At 40.9% G+C, this 22,606-nt stretch overlaps 1 protein-coding gene across 1 annotated transcript in view; it reads right to left on the bottom strand.

Annotated features, from left to right (window-relative positions):
• The window catches only part of myo7ab (myosin VIIAb), a 33,540-nt gene extending 22,474 nt beyond the window's left edge, over positions 1-11,066 (bottom strand). Inside the window, exons 1-8 of the mRNA XM_084564338.1 lie at positions 11,031-11,066; positions 8,207-8,275; positions 4,350-4,463; positions 3,039-3,191; positions 1,548-1,732; positions 1,304-1,425; positions 617-759; positions 247-360 (exon numbers count right to left, since the gene is read on the bottom strand). Coding sequence (XP_084420464.1) covers positions 247-360; positions 617-759; positions 1,304-1,425; positions 1,548-1,732; positions 3,039-3,191; positions 4,350-4,463; positions 8,207-8,224 — 849 coding nt within the window. The 5' untranslated portion in view covers positions 8,225-8,275; positions 11,031-11,066. The remainder of the gene's footprint in view (positions 1-246; positions 361-616; positions 760-1,303; positions 1,426-1,547; positions 1,733-3,038; positions 3,192-4,349; positions 4,464-8,206; positions 8,276-11,030) is intronic.
• Between the last annotated feature and the right edge of the window lie 11,540 nt (positions 11,067-22,606).

Raw genomic sequence — 22,606 nt, 5'->3', positions numbered from 1 at the left:
AGAGAAGCTCCTCGGGCTGTCTCCTCTACGCACACAGCTTTTATAGTTTAGTTTAGTTGTGTCATTGTTATACAAGTCTATCCATGTGAAACTAGTCTAAAGTTGAAGGTAAGGTGAGCATAGAACACAATCAATGACACGACCAGGAGACACTGAAGAAAGACAGTATGCTACCTGCTCAGTATCAGACAGCAGACAAAGACAAACATTAGCAACTCGTTGGCCAGCGCACAGCTGCAGACTCACCATGGTGAGATAAGAGTAGTCCGTGGCGAGGCCCAGGCCGAGCTTAGCCTTCATCTCTGGAGCCATGCCTTTCAACATACAGTAGAAAACATGGTAGTTCCTCTCATCCGGAGCCTGCAGGAGAAAGACGGAGATATGAATGCAGTGGGCGGTAGTTTAATTTAACTACACAAATTTAACCTTTATGAGCGCTGTTTATTAATGTATTTGTCAACAGTGCCTCCAAATGCTGCGTGAACAGATAATGAATGACGATAAGAAATGGATCCTGCCTCTAAATATTAAATATCTAGGTTTATCTTTCTCCTCAGAGTTTACATATTTGGCCTAACCCAACAAAACTGAGTCGGTCACAGATCTGGTGTCTCACCTGTCGACACACTCGAGACTTCTCCAGCAGGTACTGCTCTATTTTGGCCCCTTCGATGGCGCCTCGCTTGTTGAAGTGGATATCTACATACTTCCCAAAGCGACTGGAGTTGTCATTGCGAATGGTCTTGGCGTTACCAAAGGCTAGAATGAAGAGAGGAATCAGGAGACAGTCAGGAGTGAAGCAGAGACGCAAACTCAAAGTGATGTCAGTGAGAACGAATGTGTTTTTGCTCCAAAATATCTTTTCTTGAATTGATTCAACAGAAGAATATGAGCGAGATGGAGCCAAATTTTCACTGCTGCGGCCCTAGTCGTTATCAGCTTTATTCATCTTCTCAAACTCTTGTCTGAACAGTTGATTGCTTTTCTACTATTTCATGTTTCTGTCCCTCCTGGGAACTTTTCACGTCGACCTGATTTATACAACGTGGGGTGAAGATGCTCAGAAAGAACGGATTTATTCCCACCAGAGAGAAACCAGCAGAACAAGTGTTTACGTGGTTATTAGGAGCTAATATTTTCCTGTTGACCAGCTCTCAATCTGCCTTCTGTTCAGGTCGGCCTTTTCTAACCGAGGTGTTTACATGAGACAGGTTTATCAAATGTATGCTGATATCTGAGTGTATACACAATAATCAAATACAACATCTAAGGTTTAAAGTTTATTCTTGTCTCTAAACCGAACCTTCAAGGATGGGCGTTGCTTCCAGGACCTGCTGCTCTATCCAGGAGTGTTGGCCGCTGATGGCCGCAAGAAACTGCAGAATCAGCTTCGTGCTTTCAGTCTTCCCAGCTCCAGACTCGCCGCTGTTACACAGAGACAGAAAGAGAGAGGTGTGAAAAATGTGAGCCATACACAAACTTGACGATTTTATTACATAGCGTCAGAGGAGAGGAGGTATTTCTATGTTCTAAGCTAACGAACACACCTGATGATGCAGCACTGGTCCTTGTTGGTCCGCTGCATGTTAAAGTAACAGTTGTCTGCTATGGCGAATATGTGCGGCGGCAACTCGCCGATCTTCTTGTTGGTGTAGAGGCGGATCTGGTCCGGAGTGTAGATGGGGAGCAACTGGTATGGATTGACGGCGACCAGGATGGAGCCCGTGTACGTCTGCAAAGACCCAAAGAAAAAGACGTTTTAGAGAAGAACTACACAAAGTCAATAGTTTTACAAAGCATAAAAGATGATTACAGGTGTGATCACACTCATTTTTACTCTGAGTTGATTGCTGCTTTAATTTAACTGATCAGAAAGTTTATTGTAAATGTTCAACGGTGAACATCTATTGTAAAATCATAATAATTGTCAAGAAAAGATTGTTCTATAACGTATGGAAGTCAAGTAGCTATGAATTATTATCTAAATGATCCCGTTAAAGTCAAGATAATAATTTTAACACCTGATTATCTTGTGATACTGTCCTTTATTCTAGTACATATGAACTTCAGACTTGTGCATTTTGTGGTTTGACTCTGACCACAGCTACTTAACGCTGGCCACTTGTGATCAGATCGCTCAGGTTGGATGTGAATGCAAGGTCTGAATGGAGGCTGACCTAATAAATGACATTCATAGCTACCCTTGACATCTACAATTCAGATGTGTTAGGAGAACGAGGCACTGAAATAAACGTGTTAGCATGTTTTTCTTTTGTCACACATGTTAGTTTAATACTCACCCTCCCACCACAATTAGTCTACGTGGAGAAAGAGAACAAAACAACCAACAACCGTTATAGAGCTAGCTCTCCATGGAATACACACTGCACAGGTTATAGCTTGTCTCTTTGGTCAGGTGAGCTTTGTAGCACCAACTAATACATAATCTATCTAATCAAGACAGGTGTGACAAAGCGCTGCAGAGCTCAGTTCAGTCTGGGTTACAAGAAGATGTTCCCTTCAAAAAAACGAAATGATCTGGTTTTGGGCCAGTGCGTGATTTAAAAGACTTAAAGCAAATAAGCAGTTTGCTGCATCTTGTAACTATAACTTCTGTATCTTAGAGAAATTAACTTGCAAGGAGGTAAACCAGTTGCGTGCAGCTTTACAGTAATTATGCGACTGGACAGGTATAATTACATGCTAAGTTTTCCATTTTTTTTTCCTTAAGTGACTGCAGATTGCTTCATCAGAAATCCCTTTGTCCATCGTTTTTATTGACGGATTCTACAGCCAAAGAGCAAGGAATCGTCAGTCAGTTTTATTTATAGCAACAAGTGAGCGCCACCGCTGCAGGCCCGCTCAAGTAAACAGCTTAACCTGAATAAGACCTTAAGAGGGCGACGGCCAGGAGTTGCTCCTTTGCACAGAAACGTAGCCAGTGAGTAAAAGGGTCACAGAGGCTCATTATAACGCCGGCGACACGAGTAAACATGAGTGTACTCTCGTCTGCTGTGGTGTCAGAGACGGGCACTAACATAGATGACGCGCTCATTGTAGCGGATGAGCAGGTTGCGGAGGATGCCGGCTTCGTTGAGGTCGCCCAGGCGGATCATGTCCTCCACGCCGTGGATGGAGGTCGGGTGCATGGGCTTGATGTTGATGGCGCTTTGAGGGGAAATCCAGTGTTCCTGCGTGAGAGGGAGGCTCACATTAAACCTTATTTTAAATGCATTGTTAATAGTTTTCTATTATTAATAAGGAGTATAAGGAGTACTTCTTTTCATCTCAGCAGATGAATTTGCTATAGCTGCTTGTACGTGTCATGTTAGTGTTACAGAAGAGTCAAAGGACGTTAGCATCCACCCATCATTAGCTCACTGCCTTATGAAGTCAGACAAGCACTTAGCACTAGTGTGCTTGTTTAATAATTAACTCTTCACTCCTATAAATTCAACATTAAGTCATTTAAAAATAGATAAACCCCCAAAAGGTGAACAGAATCAGAGGCTGTAGTTACTCCAACTCTGTTCAGTTATAATATTAATAATAAAAAATATATTTTTAAAAATTAAACATGATGTGATGAGCCTATTGATCCCAAGGAAGAAATTATGAACGACCTGTCAGTATTTAAATCAGCCCCACCTTCACTGATGAACACATTAATGCTTGGATTAATGATTTAATCCGTCTAAAAACGGGTAAATGGGTCAGAGACATCTCAACTTTGCACCCCAACATCTGTCCGCACTTCGATTTATAACACAGCCTTCATAATTCTTAAGTGACAAGAGACAGAAAAAAAGACGCAAATCAAATAAAAGTGGATTCGTTTTATCGCAGGACGTCTGTGTTACGAGAAATAGGCTAGGTAAATTGCGGTGTAATCTTTACAAATTACGGACAAGGTCGATTCACACGGGATTAAGATCACAGACGACCTCTGTAATTAGCAGCACAGGTGGAACGGTGGTTAGCACTGATGCCTCACAGCAACAAGGTCCTCGGTTCGATTTCTCAGGGCCTTTCTGTGTTAAGTTTGCATGTTCTCCCCGTGTTTGCAGTGGTGGCACACTCGGTCGCAGCAGCTCAGGACTAACCCTCCATCCGACCATTCAGTTTTGTCGTACAGTGTTGTATAATGACAAGCAAAGCACTTCACCTTACCTTTACTTTTACCAATTATTACAAATTACGAGAGGTCCCCAGGTAAAACTAGTCCCGTGCGAATAGGGCTTTAATCTTTGAGTTATCACCCCTCCACTGCAGTGCAGCCGACACACACGTCTGACACTCATATAAGTTCATAAATAGTCTATTTCCTTCCAGCTCTTCTCTCGACTTACCCGGCCTTCATCGTCCAGAACCTGGATCTGCCCTGAGTCGCACAGTTTGACCACAGCTCCCACAGGGACGTCAAACTCCCGTCCCGTCTTAAGGTCCAGCCACACATAGTCGCCCTGGATGATAAATCACCGCTTCGGTTAGACACAGCGCAGGTTTATAACACTATGACGGTACAGGACGTTTGCTCTTTTATTTGATTTGTTTAGGAAAGAGGATTTTAAATTTAAATAGCAACACCCATACACAGAAGAATAACAACTGCCTGGGGCATCTGAAAAGGACAGTGAGGAGGGGGAATGATGCAAAAACAAAACATTGACCGGAAAGGAACACATTTTCACTCCTTAAAGAATCTACAACCTTTTTTAACAGTCACCTGGTATAAAGTGTATAGTGTAATTGTGTAAATGTCACCAATATCATGTCAATAGTTGTATTAAGGTCAAGTTGTTTTGTGCCTGCAGTTATTTCATTACCTGAATATGTTGAATAACCAGGAAATGTCACAGTTGCATCACACACACCTACTTTTTCAGGTGCCAGCTCAATGAATAGGAGGATTTATTCTGGAATAAAAAGTCTTAAACCACCTTCAGAACACAAAGGCCCTGATGTAACACTTAGAGGATACGTAACACTGAATCATTTTAGTTGGCAAATGAATGTAATATCCTGATTTTAGTGGCATTCAGTCAAACTCCATGTCTGGGTTAATAATCCTAGATTATTCCAGATAATCCAGGGATCTGCACATATAGTTTTGTCCACTCAGATCTTGAGCTAAAGTTAAAAACATATGCACAACAAAAAACATTTTTACTTGAATGCAATGATTTCTGAGCACCACTGAGTATTATCTGAGTCTAACTGTCGTACTCTCTCTGTGTACTTCTTGGTGTTTCAGGTTTGGTTTTAAGACTCCCTTCAAAAAAACAAAAAATTCTAAACAAGCAAATTTACCTTTTGTCCTTAAATATGTGAAAAAATAAATCCGAAAAGGAACTAAACGAGAAAACAGTCGTTATTTGATTCATATGAAACAAGAAGTTTTTGCAGGTGGAGAAGAAAAAGGAGGACGATAAAGGACAAGCTGTTTTTTTTTAGCAGTCAATCATTTTGCAGCTCCACACGAAAAACTTCAGATATAATTTTAAGCTTTATGACACAAGGTATGTCTTGTGAGTTTATCTGTGAGCGTTTGTCTTCTGAATACGGAGAATCACCGGGTTCATCCGCAAGAAACATCTTAAGATTTAGTGCTGACATGCCCCGGGCTGTCGTAACGATCCATGCTTGTGAGAGCGGTGTTAATTCCAGATTTAGGCTACTTCATGTTTCGCTGAAGGAAAACACAGCTGTTTTATTTATTTTTTTAATTATTTAAATGACATATGTAGAAGGAAAGGCTGCTGGCTTCTGGAAGGAGGTTCTGCAGCCTACAGAGCAGAACATCCAGGTTCAACAACAGTTTCTTCCTGCATGCCATAACTCTTCTTAACTCATTATAATATTTACCCCCTCCTCACCGACACACACCTACACAGGACTGCTCCACTAAGGACCTCTGTGCCGTATTGAAATATTATAAATAACAATATTGTTTCATTTTGATGTAAATCTAAATGACAAATAAAGTCTTTGTTTTAGGCTTCAGAATAAAACGATTCACTTTTTTTTGTTGTTGTTTTTGGATTTAAAATAAAAATCAAACAGCTGTTTTTCCAGTTTCCATTTCTATGTTTAAAAGTAAACTTGAAATATCAAAAATAATAAAAATGCACAGACCCTTGGACGCTCCTTCTCTTTTCCTCTTTCTTGTTCTTAACTACAGGAGTGGACTCAGGTGTGGGGACTTGTTCACCAGGTGCTAGTGATTCTACTTCTGATACCAGGCTCCCACTCCAGCTCATCGCTAGATTCTAGTGTCAGTCGTCTTAGTAGACATGTTCAGCTGTCTGTAAGTTCCCATGTTTTTGTTAGTTTAGTATTTGTGACTTTAAATACTTATATTTTAAACATCTTTGTGTCACTAGACCCTTCTGATCCTGATTTCTGCTGACCCCTAGAAAAGAAACACTCTCTACTCAGCTCAGCACCCTTTTTAAAAGAATAAACACCTCCTGAAACTTAGCTTGTTGTGTTCTGCTTCCAGGATCAACGTCTAGACTCCACATTGACAACTATAAAGGTAATACTTCTCAGTTTACTGCAGAGCTGTTAGAACTGGAGTAAACGATGGAACAAATTACATGCACCGAGACTGATCCAGAAAAGATTTAGAGAAGTTTTAATAGAGGTCTGTTTATGTAAACCGTCCGTATTGATCATTTCAACACATTTAGGGATTTTCTGTTTGTGCAACTGAGGTTCTATGAGTTAAAAATGAAACCACCTCCTCCTCTACAGATGACTTGTTTTCTAAACACTCACGTGAGGCCTTATACTGTATTATACTTTCTAAAACCAGCCACAGGTGGTTTTGTTTGTTTGGCAGCCACTGGCAAAATCCTCTTCATAACAGAAAACGCTGTTTCACAAAGCTCACCGTTTATCCCCACGGTCTAGACCATGACCTTAAAGATGCTATTTTTGCTTCCCTTTAACGACATCCAGATGCCTCCCCTCGAATGAGATTCAGAGCTGAGATTGAAAGCGTCTGAGTCGTGCCCTGCGGGACTCTCGGGGGGGGAGAAAGGCTCTGGGATCCAGTTATTGAAGAGAGACTATTGATGGTCTGATATGGAGTAACTGCTGCAGACTGGGTGAGGAGACGGGGCGGCTTTAGCTATATTTAGTCTGCCAGGTCCTGGGAGCTGAGAGATGTATTTCTTCTCCGTGGGTTCCCATCAAGTTTTATGATTTGACCTGTCCACTTATTTTAATTTTTACAAAGATTACAGAAAATCTGAGCCATGATTTTGGGTTTAATTTTTATGACATGATGTAAGACACCTCCAGCATATCTCTTTATGAAGAAGTCACAGTTCCTTGAATCTAATTTAGCTGCTGCAACAATCTAATTTATTTATCTTATCTTTTACTGATATTATAATTGCTTTCTGCTTATCTACGGTTTAGAAACAAGGACGATGTAGTGATTACAGCGACATAAAGAGGAGATCTGGAAGAGGAAATAACTGAGTTCAACCACTTTGAGCACCAAACTTCAGACGCCCTTCAACTCGAAAGTGAAGCCATAACAACACATCACTCTATAAATTAGAATTCAACTGATTATAAAATATTCTATATTGAAGAAACTACTAAAACTGGGTTAAGAACTGTCCAAGGCATTATTAAAAACTGGAAGGATAGTGGAGAACCATCAGGGTAAGAAGAGAGGCAGATGAAGTGATGCACCCATCATGCCTAGTGTCTACTGTACAAGCCTGTGGGGGCAGTGCTATGATCTGGGGTTGCTGCAGTTGCTCAGGTCTAGGTTCAGCAACATAATGTTGTCCAAAGAATGAGGTCAGCTGACTGCCTGAATATACTGAATGACCAGGTTATTCCATCAATGGATCATATTCCAAGATGACAATGTCAGGATTCATGGGGCTCAGATTGTGAAAGAGTGGTTCAGGGAGCATGAGACATCATTTTCACACATGGATTGGCCACCACAGAGTCCAGACCTTAACCCCATTGAGAATCTTTGGGATGTGCTGGAGAAGGCTTTGTGCAGTGGTCAGACTCTCCCATCATTAATACAAGATCTTGGTGAAAAATGAATGCAACACTGGATGGAAATAAATCTGGTGACATTGAAGAAGATTACAGAAACAATGCTATACAGTAGATGTGTGCTGTAATCAACTTTTTTTTGGCCAGGCAGTGTATTTTAAACATGACTGACCTGCTGCAGAATGACCATGGTTCAGCTTCGTGTTGATTCCAGGACATCAGACATCACCATGTGAGGGCTCTGCAGAGGAGAAGACAAACATTTACAGTGATTTTGTACTGAACTTAGTTTGCTCTGAATAAATGCTTAAATAAACCAAACAGAAGATCAACAGCAAATGTCAGTATGCTAAGATGTTAAACTTAGATGTCGGACATTCACGCTAAAAGAGTCAAATTAAACCTACACACAAAGATGGTGAGTTTAGCCACTAGTTATTTATCATTACCAGTCATTCGTCCTTACATGTTTTTAGAATTTAAACTGCATTAATTGATATATTACCCACTTAGAAGCAGCGGCGCAAGCTGACAAAAACATTTTACTTGCTATATAATCTATAAAGTTGTTTAGTAGTTTATTTACACATCCAGCCAATACAGAGCAATATTATCTTTTATTCAGGGTCCTGTCACCTGATGACTATTAACCTCTCCTCTAGCTCTGCTTTGGTCTCCACCAACTCCTGTGAAAAGTGAAATATCTGGATTTTTAGCTGCTAAATGCTCCTTTACTCTCACCAGATATTTGCTAACTGTATATGTCTGCTAATTTTTGCTTATGCTGGTCTGATGTTAGTTTTTATTTTAGTAATCAACGTAGGTTAAGAGGTCTAACATGTAACACCAATAGCCAGCTAACGAGCTAATTTTTCACACTAACTGGATTTTCCACTGGAAATGGGAGGCCAGTGAATGAAAGAGGTGGGGGTGGGATTTAATGGGTGTGGTAGGGACTGGGTAAAGGCTTACTTGGATTCCTGGAGCTAATCCCGCTGCTTAAGTACGAGGCATACTCGTTATAATTATGACTGCTGAATCATTTTCTGTCTTTCCTTTGTTTCCCTCATTCACAAAGACATGATTTAACACTATATAGAGTTGAACTGCTTTCCAGTAAGTTATATTAAGCAAAGAAGCCTTTAAATAGACATGTGTTGATGCTGTAAACATATGTAATGATATGTAAGCAAGTTAGCAGCAAAAATAACATCTATGGCAAAAAAACAAACAAAAACATGGACTGTATGAATGATGAAGATAAAGTATGTTTAAAGGGACTGGCTAAATGCATTAATTAGCTATTAGTGGTCCAATAAGTGGATTAACCTTCAGATGGGTGTGGCGTACAATAAATCAAAATAATCTGTATTAAAAACAAATCTAATTTATATAAAACAATCCACAGATTTGTGTGCAACAGTTTGCACCTGAGCCAAAGTACGCACGTACACCATACTGTTAAATTCCCGTCATCCATAAATGGCTAATCACGATATGATCAGCTTATGCCAAGACAGAGCCTCTTATCCCGAACCACAGGGTGCCAATCTGGCAGCTGTCCCAAACACTGACCTATAGACCTGTACTAAACTTTACAGTGTGGACGTCCAGCTACTTGCAGTCCTTGCAGTAAAGCTTTAGCACACACAGGTGACACTGAAAAGCCACCTGATTAAATGTAAACGACTGGTTATTGCTCCTGGTGACAGAATATTTCACTGTAGCTGCACTGAAAACATATCCTCTCAACTCACAACCTGAATCTAAGGACGTTTGAATTTCTTTCAGAACAAATCAGTTGAGTTCTGCTGCATAAACTATGACATTTTGCTGCATAAAAAGTCTCACATTTGGGAGAGACAGTCAGGTTCAACTGGGTCAGGACCAAAAAGTTGATGGCAGTAGTCTATATTCATCATACAAAAGATGAAACAGGAAGAGCTATTATTAGCTGGGAGGTAAGGAAGCTAGGAGGAATTACGAAGCGTCGTACAGAGCTGGCCTCTCCTGAATCATGCTGATCAGTTGATCCACATTATAGGTGACCATGTTCCGAATGTTCAGATGAGATGAACATATAAAATAAGACAAGCCTTTTGCAGGTGGTCCAAAACCAGGGTCTTATATGCAACAGATCAACCATTGTCTTGGTGTGTCATGGGCTTTAGAGCCTGGAGTGCAGTCTGGGTTTGAGTCTGGGCAGACCTTCAGATGCTTTTGGAGACCTCTATTATGTCTACAGGGTCCGTGAACTTGTTGGTATTTCAAATTTGGCTTTAGACTCTAAAATAAAAACAAAAATAAGAGTCTATTTGAGCAAAAAATGCTTAAAGTTACAACAAAATTTATATTTCTGCAGCAGATTTCGTGGCACCTAATAGCTGCTGAAATGTTTCACTAAAATCCGCAAGTATGAACATGATGGTGGCTCCAGAGGAACAGTGAGGAGATTGTCAAGATCAGTAGGGTGAACCAAACTGAACCAAACAGACTCTAGGTCTCTACTGTGGCTAAACATTTGGTTATGGTCCAAAGAAGGCTGTGAAACATTGATATAGTGTTTGCAAAAAGAGACGTACAGTTTCTTAGGTCTATACTGAGCTGTGGTGATTGTTTTATTCATTGTTATTAGTTAAAAAAATGTTTGATTGAATGTTTATTACCTAACATATTAAGCTACCTCTGAGTTTAGCAAATTCGCTTTATGAGCATTCAGTCTCATCTCTGCCAGCTCTCCATGAGGGACATTGCACTCATCATCAATCATTATTGTAATTTATAATATTATAAAGCATGATGCCTCAGAATAACATACTTCTAATTCAGAAGGACTCACGAGACCCCCGAGTCAGCCTGATCAGAGATTTCTATGTAAGAGAACTCTTGCTAATGCCCTGGCTGCTAATCTGTGTGTGTGTGTGCGGCCTGTAATGCTGCTCTGACAAGTGTGTGTGCTGCACGTGTGTCAGTTGCGTCCATAGGTTGTGACTCACAGGGCAGGGATTCAGACGCGCAGGCACGGAGCGGCGTGAAACTTTCATCATTGATCACAAACCTTCAGGAGACTCGCGTCCATGAGCTCTGTGGTTACGGGCGTCTGCGAAGAATAACACAGAAGAATAGTAGAACAGTAACAGTAGAAGAATGTTTAACATGAACAGTGTGGAAAATTAAATGTAACTGAACAACATTTAAAGGTACTTTTTACATTATTTGTTAATTGTTTATAAGAATAAAAGCACACGAGGAGACATAAATCTACCCAACGTCCTCTTTGACCAACATTAATTAAATAGTTCCCCCGGGCTAAAGAGCTTTACTTGATCTCCGACTAGGCTTAAATATATCTGCATTAAAAGTGAGACGTTATTATACGACACATCTTGCTCTTTTAATAGTCTAAATGTTGTTTTGTATTCCACAACTTCAGATGATTTAAGGACCGTGAAGTGTCTCAGTGATCAATTTAGAGTTTTAATTCAGAGTCTCAGTTCTTTGTGATTTGGTGCAAAGCAAACGGCGTCACAATTAACTATTTTTGACTCTTGTTTTAGTCCTCCTTCGTTTAGTTTATATTTTGGAAGCACATAAATTAGTCTCTTAAAGGCCAGAAAAACATTAGGTACACTAGAGAAAACAAATCTAGTAAACTACTAAAAATACTCTTATGTAAAGATTTTAATGAGGTTCTGTGCAAAAAGAAGACGACTCTTGTACTTTCTAATGACTGCATCCTCCTTCATGACATTATAATGTTAATGTTTATGCTGAAATAGCATCAGAAAGGTGGTAATTCAACTGGATGATCATTCGGGAGGATGTAGTTTGTGGCTCTGTTAAACTGGATTGAATTAAACATAAAAGTAGCCCCCTGACTAAAATGAGGTCGGTACAACACAATAAAATACAACAATAATACAAGATACAGTGGAATCAACAGTGATTTTAAACTAATGCTGAATACCATGACTTTCATGAAGCGAATAATGCATCTTGTTGGTTCTCACTGGTGCACCGAGCGAACTGTCTGGTGTGTGTATGTTGCACACGTTCAAATTACCTTTATTTTCAGTGTTGATCTTTGAAACGACACCTTAAACGCTTCCTTAAAATCCTTAATTAAGGTCCCATTTAAAGGAGCCTCCAACTGAAGCTCAGATTTGACTGAAAGTCCTGTAAAAAGTTGGTGAGTGGACCTTGGGACATCAAACTTTTTCCAGATTCCGATTCTCAGATAAGGACTTGTTAGATTTTGAAGCCACAGCTACATTTAAATAAAGGTTTGATGGGATTTTGCAGGACTGAATAGTTCCTCCTGAACCCCCTGCAATGCAGGACTTATGCCGCCATGATTCCTTCCTTTGTGTGACATTTCTTGCGGTTCCTGCTCTCAGAGACACTTAAAACTGTTATGTGACGAGAGATAATCTTTAATCGAATCAAACTCAGAAGAAACAATTCAGACTTTATGCAACGAGCACACACACACACACACTACAGCCAACTGTGTTTACTTGAGGGCCACATAATGGCTGCTTTAAGTGCTGGCACAGGAAGAAGTGAGCAGTAAGAGGCTTTGGCCTAAAGCTACAGCAGAGCAACAGCACCGTGGCCCGGCTAATAAGCCCTCACCCCCAACCCATGTACACCTGCCCCACTTACCTCCCAACACACTTCGTAAGGTCCTGTCTTCTTCCTTCTGCTTTCTTAAATGTCTTTTGTGCCCTTTGCCGTCTTGTATTAATGGCCCAGAGTTGATCAAGGATTGGAAAAACTGGAAGATGACTCTCTTATCCTGTGTTTTGTCCTACTTTTAAAATAATTCCCATAGACTTCACCTCTTCTTTGTTGTGGTCCGAGCCTCCTGCAGGCAGGGGTCGGGAGGTTCCAGCGTTTGAGGCCCAGTTACAGTCTGACGTCTGGGTCAGTGGCGGGGGCTCTCCAGACTCTCTCGCTGCGTCTCATTCACGGCTGCTGATCCTGATTAGACGGGAGGTGGAGCCTGTTGGTGGCAGATACAGAGGCCAGCTGGGAGGTGGAGAGGGAGGTGACCCAGCCAGGTCGTGATTTCCAAGTCGTTGCTCTGCTACACATTTTTAAAAGGTCAAAATTAAAAAAAAATAAAAATACAGCGGTGGGGTTGACCTCCAGCTTTCTAAGTCCTGCAACAGAAGACGTGTCCATCAGAGAGCACTGGTCTCAACGTCGTGGACTCGGGCTGGGATTATACGAAGAGGCAGAAGACACGGAGACAGCCCGAACCCACAGATGTTCTCCAAGATGCTTAGAACAACCCACCTGCTAATTAACGTAACAAAAATGTTCTTATAGGTTCACAGGGGTTCTTAAGGTAAAGCATTTGACAGCATCCTCACTTTATCCACACAGTAGTTTGACTATTCCTAGAAACAAGTTACTGTGAGTCATAATAAAATACAGCACACACACACACGTTTCCCTCGAAAGGAAGGGAAATACTGTTGCTCCATGAACTTTTATTAACTATTATTCACAATCATCAGGTCAAGATTTTAATCTGTCCGTAAGCTTTGTCTTGATCTACTTGGACACCAACAGGCTAGGTCAGGAAACATGTTGAACTTCTAAAAATGTCTGTTATGAGCTCATAATGCGTCACTGTAAGGACCCACCGCAGCGCTAGCAGAGCTGTAGGCTGTAGACAATGTCCATTCACCTCCATTGTATTAAGTTGTGCTGAGACAATAGATGTCTGCAGAGGAAGTCCACTGAGCCCCAGAAAGGTCAAGAGGAGGAGATTTTGTACTAACTTGGGACCACAGTAAGAGTAAGTGCAGCACTGTGTTAAGTGACTGTATTCCTGAACTCATTTGGTTAGAAGCGTCATCGCTGCATCCTCGTTCATCTGTTGTTTTTCTGACAAGAACTTAACAAAGGCCCTCTACATCAGATGCTAATAGCTAGCATGGCAGCACTGCCTCCCAGTTGTCAACGGTTTGGTTCTGCACATTTAGGCTTCGACATAGATGAACATTAATGTTAAGTCAATGAAAGCAGCCTTTGCAGATAAAAAATACATCTGACAATCATCACAAGCCCCAGCTGTCACCGGGCGAGAGGGGGGCTCCAGTCTATCACAGGGCTAACACAGAGAGACACTCACACCTACGGCCAATTTAGAATCACCAATGAACCTAACCAGCATGTCTTTGGATGGTGGGAGGAAGCTGGAGAACCTGGAGAGAACCCACGCAGACTTCTTGCAGTGAGGCATCAGTGCTAACCACCATGCCACTGTGTCGCCCATACTCAACATTATCAATGCTAATTAATCACTGGCACGATATAGTCAAAACCTTCCACAATTAGGCCAACACTAAACATTTCTCTGTCCTTCTGTCTCGCCAGTGTCCTCTTCTACGCTGTGGTGTCCTGGGGAGGCAGCACTAAGAAGAAGGACACATCGTGGAGAAGGAAAATCCAGAAGGAGGACTCTGTGGTAGGGGACAGAGCTGGAGTCCCTGACATCAGTGCTAGATGCAAGGACTTTGAACAAACTCCGGTCCATCATGAACAATGTCCACCACCCTCTACAGGACACTATAGTCAGGCAGAGAAGCTCACTGAGTGACAGGCTACAGACAGGAAGAGGAGGTCATCTGTCCTTCAGGCCACATATTTTTTACACAGCATTATATATTCATATTCTATAACCTAAATATCTTTATATGTGTTTCTATGTGATGAAGCTACTGGACACCGAATTTCCCCTTGGGATAAATAAAGTATCTATCGTAATCTAATCTCATAACTCTAATTTATCTTCATGCTCAAGCACAATGACGACAATCCCAGATTTTTTTTCCAGTTTTATTTCAAAGTCATGCCACAAGTTGACATTAAATACAAAAGAAAAAATAATAATTTCAGATCGTAGCTATAAAATAACCACAGTGTAACCGAGAACCAAATTCGACGGACACGCATTGAGAAAAAGAAAAAGAAAAGAAAAATAAATAAACGTAAAAGCTCACGCTGAAAGAAACACACGGACAAGCACACGGGTACAGATACATACAGCACGGCTCTCTGATACCTAACTATCAGTAAACATACCAGCTGGGAACGCAAGTGGATATATAAAATTAACAAGGTTATAAAATACTGATAAAAGATACTTGTTATAAAGACGGTAGCATCTTCTAGAAGAGTCACCATGCAGTAGGTTTTCCAGTCTCCGGTTAATAAACATCAGCAGAAAAATACAAGAAGAATTACAAGCTCATTCCTTGAGTGGACAAGACTCGATCTCGGATTAAAAAGTTTCAAATTCGATAAATGTTAATACCTGGCGGACTTTTCTCTCTCTCTCTCTCCAGAACTCCAGTTTAGACACATGCAGCAAGTTGACGAGGCTATAAGATCCGCGCACGAGCAATCGTTCAGGCTAGAGGTGGTTAACGAAAACCGAGAAAATCAATCACTCATCATCCCTCTAAATGTTGTCTACCTCTTTATTCCTACTTCCATCATACCTTGTGTAAATTAGACTTCAACTAGAGTTTATATGTTGCAGGTTTTGCCACTTTTCTTAGAGATTTGGGGGGAAATTAGTGACTTAAAGAAGTGGCCTTAGATAACAGACTGTATATTCAACCGTGGCTGTGCTGGACCATTAACCATCTCAGGGATCTTCAGCAAAGCTGTCTCTAGATCTTGTGCGCTTGCTGTCTTAATCTATCTCTGTATGGTTTGTTTGTATTATTGGTGTGCTTGAGTCATATCCTCGTGTACGTCTGTCCTCTTGCCAGGTCTCCCGGTGGACATGATCCACCTGGAAGCTGCTTAATCCATAAATTTGTCAAATTTGTTATCTCTGTGCTGTGAAGTTTACCAGAACTTGCAGATTAGTGAACTACTGCTAAAGCTAAGCTAACTTATTAATGCTATCTCAGGCCACTTCTTCTGGTCACTTCCCTGTCAAACAGATTCCACAATTTGTTTAATAAAATGATCACACCAATGACAAAAAAGTAGTTAAGCGTCATATCAGCTGGTAAATATATCCCTGCCATCTATCCAAAAGTTTTTTTTTCTCCTAAACTGCGATGCCCCTCAATGTAGCTGGTGCTCTCTTGTTGGGATGAAACACCAAATCAGATCTGTACATTAAATATGAAGTCATTAGCAGTCGTCAACAAACTCAGATCAGCAGAATGGAAAGTCATATGGCAGGCTCTGTCCAAAGGTAAGAAAATCCACCTGGTAGCACGTCCAACGCTGATTTAATAAGAGGTTATGTTTGTTATTTGTTTGATTAATAAAAAAAATAAACTAAATGTGAAAACGGATGGTTCTTAAGGCTGCGACACACCAAGCTAAAGGCTAGCCCTAGTCTTTTTCAGCACATCATTGGCACTAGTTGGATCCTGCCAACGACTTTTTGGACAATTCAGCGCGATTGACAGTTGGTAAGAGATCATTCTGATTGGCTGAGAGCTGGTGCGCAAGAAGAAAACGGGTCTTCTCATGTTTCATCTTCATCTACAATGACTAAACTGTGGACCAGATGATCAGCATGATTCAAGAGAGGTCAGCTCTGTAAGACTCTAAGTGTATAGCTCTTCCTAGCTTCCTATCCTACCAGCTAACAGTAGCTCTTCCTGGTTTCCCTTTTTTGAATGATGAATACCGCCACCTGCTGGTGTGGAGAGTTATTTCCTGTTCATGCAGGTGCAGACCGTATGTCCCGTCTGGTGCGTTCAAGCGTAGCAGTTTGGTCCAATACTAATAGCAAAATGATGTTCTTTGTTGCAGGTAGCTCTTTGATGTCTGTTTGGTGTGTCCGTACCTTAAAACCTCCTGCTTCTAGTCTTCATGCTAAGCTACGCTAAGCTAACTGTCGGCTGGTACATACATGACGGCGGCACTAATCCTGTTTTCTCACTCTTGTAAAAACTCTTCCAAACTTGTTCCCTAAGGTGTGACAGGCGACTATTTCCCCCCAAATCTCTCTGAAAATAAATATATGAAAGCACAGCACTGGGAGTCACCACTTCAGTGTCTGTAATTAATTCACACGAGATATCCAAGAGGTAGGAAAAAGGTGAATGATTCACTTGATTCCTCTTAAGTATTCTTGCTGATCACTAGAGGTAGCGGGCAAGAACTGCTTCCTGTTAAAATCAATGTCCAGGATATAAACATCCATCAAAACATGGACCCCCCTCCCCTCCCTAATAATAACTGATAAGTCGAGTTGGTGCTACTTTTATATACATACTGTATACTGCAGGTTACTGAATACAAAATATTAGAAAACTGGATACTGCTTTAACGCATGCAAGTGTGCAACAGAAGCCTTTTACTTCACACAGTATGTTTATCAAAGTAGCAACAGCGGATTATGTTTTTTTTACGACACTCCGAGAACCAAAAAATATATATTCTGTGATTCGTAATGGCGCGAGCAGATCCGAAGCGATTTTTGCTACATGCACTGGCATTTTTGGATTCGTACAAAAGTCACCACCGTTGTGAGCAGTTCAGTGCCGTTCGAATGGGTTCGTGTTCTTCAAAACCTGCCGTGGGGCGAGGCCATGCGGACGGTATATATATATATATACAGAAGACTGATAAGCTTTTACGGCGACTATCAAAAAAACGCCAGTCAAGGTCCAAAAAAGAAACCACTCCGACCCAGTCTGGTTAGTCCAGTAGCCGGAGTTGTTTGTGTTGTGTTTCTTGTGTGGTGGTTAACAGTGAAAGCCATAACACTTTTGGCAAAAAGGATCCAACAATGTGCAATAATTACATTGAGTAACCATAGCAACGGCGTTAAAAATCACTCCATGACGAGGACAAAAAACTAAAAAGAGGCCATAAAGTGGAGAACAAAACACTTGTCCAGTGTCTCTCTCTTTTTTCAGCTCACACTTCATCACCCACAATGCATCACTTCGCAATAGACCGTTTCGTCTTTTTTGGCACTGCTGTGGCACATGAGCAGAAGGCTGAAAAGAAACGCCTCGACACGACTCGCTCTCGTTGAGTTTGACACGCTGCTGTTATTATTATTGTTGGCTCCTTACTCTTGTGATTACTGTACGATTGGGACTCATATCCTCCCATATGGCCTGGCTGTGAATTAGCCGTTACACAAGTTGTCGCCTGAAACCTCACAGTACATTTCTGAAAACCTATATTATCATGTAATGTGGCACATTCATGAATAACAATTTCTCGTCAGATGAAACAAGCAGATCATCTCGCTTGCTACCATCCATTCCCCCCACCTTCCTATCTTTACACTCCAGTTCAATTTATACTTTATAGCATATAAAATATATTTGCATTTACAGGTAACTAATAGGACATTAATACATTAATTTACATACAGTATATAGTACAAAAAGTGCAGCTATACTAATGGCTCTGAAGCTGCAAAGCTAAATGCTAATGGTAGCATGGTAACATATTGATGTTTAGCAGGCATTTACCATGTGCACCATTTTAGGCTAACATGCTAATATATGTTAATTAGCATAACGTTTAGCTGAGGTTGATGCCATGCGTTTAACCTGATGATGGAAGTAAATTAAAAATATTACAATTCATCCTGAGGGAAACATGAACAGACACATGGCGGATTATATGGTATTAACCTGTTAGTAGCACTATTAAAGCAGCTGGGGGACATGAACGTCCGTTTAAAATCTCAACCAATCAAATGTATGTTTAGATTATTTCAACGTGGATCTAAGTTGGTGGCTGACTAGCTGACGACCAAATCTGACATTAGCATCCCTGTTAGCATGGTGAAAAGGAACTGCCTTTCTGTTTAAGTGTATGAAATAAATAAAAGATTTTGCCAATATACAGGGCTAAGCTACAACCACATCGACTATAAATGAGGACCATTATAGGACGAGTCGTAAAACCTACGTTGTTGGAAATATGGCCACTGACTTAGAGGACGATATAATCTCACGATATTGGAGGATGACGTATTCAATAACGCCGTACAATTCAACAAAATATGAAAATTACATAGAGCTCAAATTCATATATAAGAAACATTTGTCAAACACTATTTTATCAGCTACTAACCCATAGCAATAATATCAGCTACTCTACACGTTAAGTCACTTATCATCAACACTTTTAAATTCATATATGCGTACTTCTTATTTGGGGCTATGTCATCTTTTTGTTAACTACATTATGTAGATAAAACTACAGTTATATCACAAACACTTGCATGGCTAATAATGAACTGTTATACAGGTACTATAACTCCATAAATATCATACTGTTATTCATGAATGTACCACAGAGCCATTGTCAACCTAACTTCTTCTCTTTGTCATATGATAATATGGATTATATCATGTTATTATTTGTGTTTTATTAGGCCCAATCAGAGGTTATCATTATTACTATAATAAATTGTATTGCAGTATTTATTAACCCCCAGTTTAGTTTGCAATCTATGTGTTGTCTGGACATTTTTGATGTTAGCTACCAGCTCGCTAGCTACTGCACAGCTAGCCAACTGCTTAGGAAGCCAAGACATTAGTTTAATCCTTGAGAACTGTGGCTTGTTAATGGAGGATTGTTGGACTACAACCTACAGTAAACAAGCTGAAGACAATATGGACAAATTGGGTCCCTGATGACTTATTGGTTTCTGGGGTTATTAGGATGCGGGATGGTGTCAGTCTGCTTCTAGTTGATGCCAGTGTCACTCTGACCCAATTTCTTCCTTTCATATAAACTACTTTTACATTATATTCAAGTCACAAAGCTGAGCAATGAAGAAATACGTGGCAATCTGTGAATCCTCAAAGACTCTTCTAATCCTTTTCCTTCTACTGCATTATGAAGTGATAGCTAGAAACAACTTCTTCCAACAGTTTTCTTGGATAATTTAAAATAAAAAGTAATTTTAATGTAGTTCTTCTGTTCATAATCCTTCAATTTACAACGGGTAGCCACAACGTCTAAAACCACCTGCTTAATACTGTCCTCTGAAATAGTTCTGACTTATTGGAGACAAAACATTGTGGTGTCTGGCACCAGGACACTGGTAGTTGGAGCCTTTGGGTAGATCTGTTTTTTTTGCAGCACATCCTGTAGACACTCAGTTAGTTACATATTTTTCATGTTTATTGAGTCGTATCATCTACATGAATGCCAGGACCAAAGGTTTCCCTGCAGAACATTGAATTGTAATGAGATGATTGATGTTGTTCACTTCACCTGTCAGTGGTTTTAATGTTATGGCTGATTGGTCTATAGGGAAGCGTCATTTCAAGCCATTTCAAACCATTTTTGGTTTGGGAAACAGGCCAGAAAACTGAGTATGTGACGGTTGGAAGAGTCTTTGAGGATTTGTTAAACCTTCAGAACAGAATTAGCTAAAGATTACCAGATATTTATTTTTTAAAAATCAAAAGCGCCGCAACTCCAAACCACTGAAACCGTCACTACTATCCATGTAGCAACCAACACGTTTGGCACCAATAATCTTCACTCATCACTCACTTAGCTATTTGATTTTGAACATATTCACAGTATTGACACGGAGGGAGTTACAAGAAAGAGATTCCTAATTTCAGTGCACTTCAATGAGGGTCAGAAACAGGCTTCTTTCTTTTCCCGCACGGTCTGTAAATAAACCAGCAGCTCGTCACGTCTCAGCTTGGCACTACACTTCCTAACACTGGCTGTTTCGCGAGCTAACACGTGTCAGATCCAGCCTTAACGTCACCAAAATCACTTCCTGTGAGACGGAAAACAACAAAAGAGCACAGAGAAGATAAATAGCACCTAAATAGTAGTCAACAACTGCCGCTAAAAGTTCACCGATGCTAGAGGCCTTATGAATGCATCACTGTAATACAAGACGTAACTGTTTCAAACCCATTGATATGATCAGACTGATATGAGGTGCATTAGTGTAGACATGCTGACTGCTCAAAACTAGCATTTCCGAGACTTTTGAGATAGAAAGAATAGGTATATATAGTAACAATTTAACAGTACAATACAAGGCCATGAACATATTGAAAAATAACCCCATGCAAGACACATTTATAAAGATGCTGTACACAAAGATGTGCGACCAATTAAACGCTGTGTGCGACAGTTCAAGTAATGGAAAGAAAAAGGCGCTGAAAAAAAAAAAAAATCGGGAAAACGGACTCGATAGTTTGTCTGAGAGATTCGTCCTCTAACTGTTACATTCAAAGGAAACGTCTTGATAATAATAGTGGCTCACGTTTTAAAATCTCCGTATGAAACACAAGGAAAAAGAAGATATAGCTAGAAAATTTGTAAAACCTAAGATTGCACTTTAGAATGAACAAAAATTAGAATTTTCTGTCGGAAAAAAATAAATAAAACAAAGAACAGATGGCCACACGATTTACGCAAAGAAATGTCATGGTTCATCAGAAATAGATTACACTGTACCAACGTTGGTTTGATTTGCAAAACCGTCCGAAATCAAAAGTTCGTTCATGTTGTTTTCCTGCTGTGTAGGCCAGGACCAAGGCGATGGCACAGGTTGTTTGGCAGGACGTCTCCTCTGTTAGCATTCCCTTTTTCTCTCGTCCTTGAGGGTCTTTCTTTTTTTTTTTTACTCCTCAAAACGAAATAAAGTGCAAGGTGTGTTTTCCCCTAAAAGGGCCTTTTTCTGTTCAGATCACACCTTCTCATCTTCGGAGATCTTTTTTTTTCTTCCAGATACAGTGTGGATTAGCAGATACACCCAAGCACTCTTACACACTCCCACTTGGAGCAATGCTGAAATTAGCAGGACACGCACACACACACACACACGCACGCGCAATCTCACACACTCACACAAACACACACTCGCCTGTTCTGTGCCAACTGCAGTCCCACAGCTGCTGTCATTTATCTGATCACGTGGCGCGAGTCTTTGGCCCGGGCCAACAGACTCAAGTCAGAGGAAGCGTCAGGCAGTGGTGTTGCCGTTAAGAGATGATGTGGCACAGGGGGTGGTTTGTAGCTAGGCTTGGGCCGGGCCAGGTCAGGCCGGTCTGAAAGGGACTAAGAGAGCGGAGGGCCTGGCTCGTCTTTGGTCCCATAAAGCACTTGATTTATGTCAGGGTGAATCGTTGCACTCCGCTGGGCTGGGAAGGTGTATGCATGGGAGGGATAAAAAAAGGAAGAAGGGGTAGCACTATCAGAAGCACCGGCTGCTAAGCTACGACTGGAGAGATGTGCAGCACAGGCAGAGTTTTAGTTTTCTTTAAGCCATGCAGTTTAGAGATCGTCCATAGCAACCGGCGGCAAGCGTCTCAGGGAGTTTCTACTGGCGATGGAAGACAGGAGGTAAGACTTCACACACGAGCGCACTCACAGAACGAACACAGGAAAGCTCTCAGTAGAGGGAGAGAATAGCTGCTGTTGGCTTTCGTTTGTAACGTCCACAGTAAAAAGTGACAGACAGTGCTGCATGCTCTCCAAAGCACCGGCGAACTGCCGAAGACTTGAGGTGTCTGGGCGGGAGTATTATCCACTGATATAAAAGAGTACACGTGGCGCCAGCACGGAGACA

This window comes from Chelon labrosus (assembly GCF_963514085.1).
Source record: "Chelon labrosus genome assembly, chromosome: 17".
Classification (NCBI taxonomy): domain Eukaryota; kingdom Metazoa; phylum Chordata; class Actinopteri; order Mugiliformes; family Mugilidae; genus Chelon; species Chelon labrosus.
Note: the sequence above shows the minus strand (reverse complement) of the source record. Positions and strands in the feature narration are given on the sequence as shown.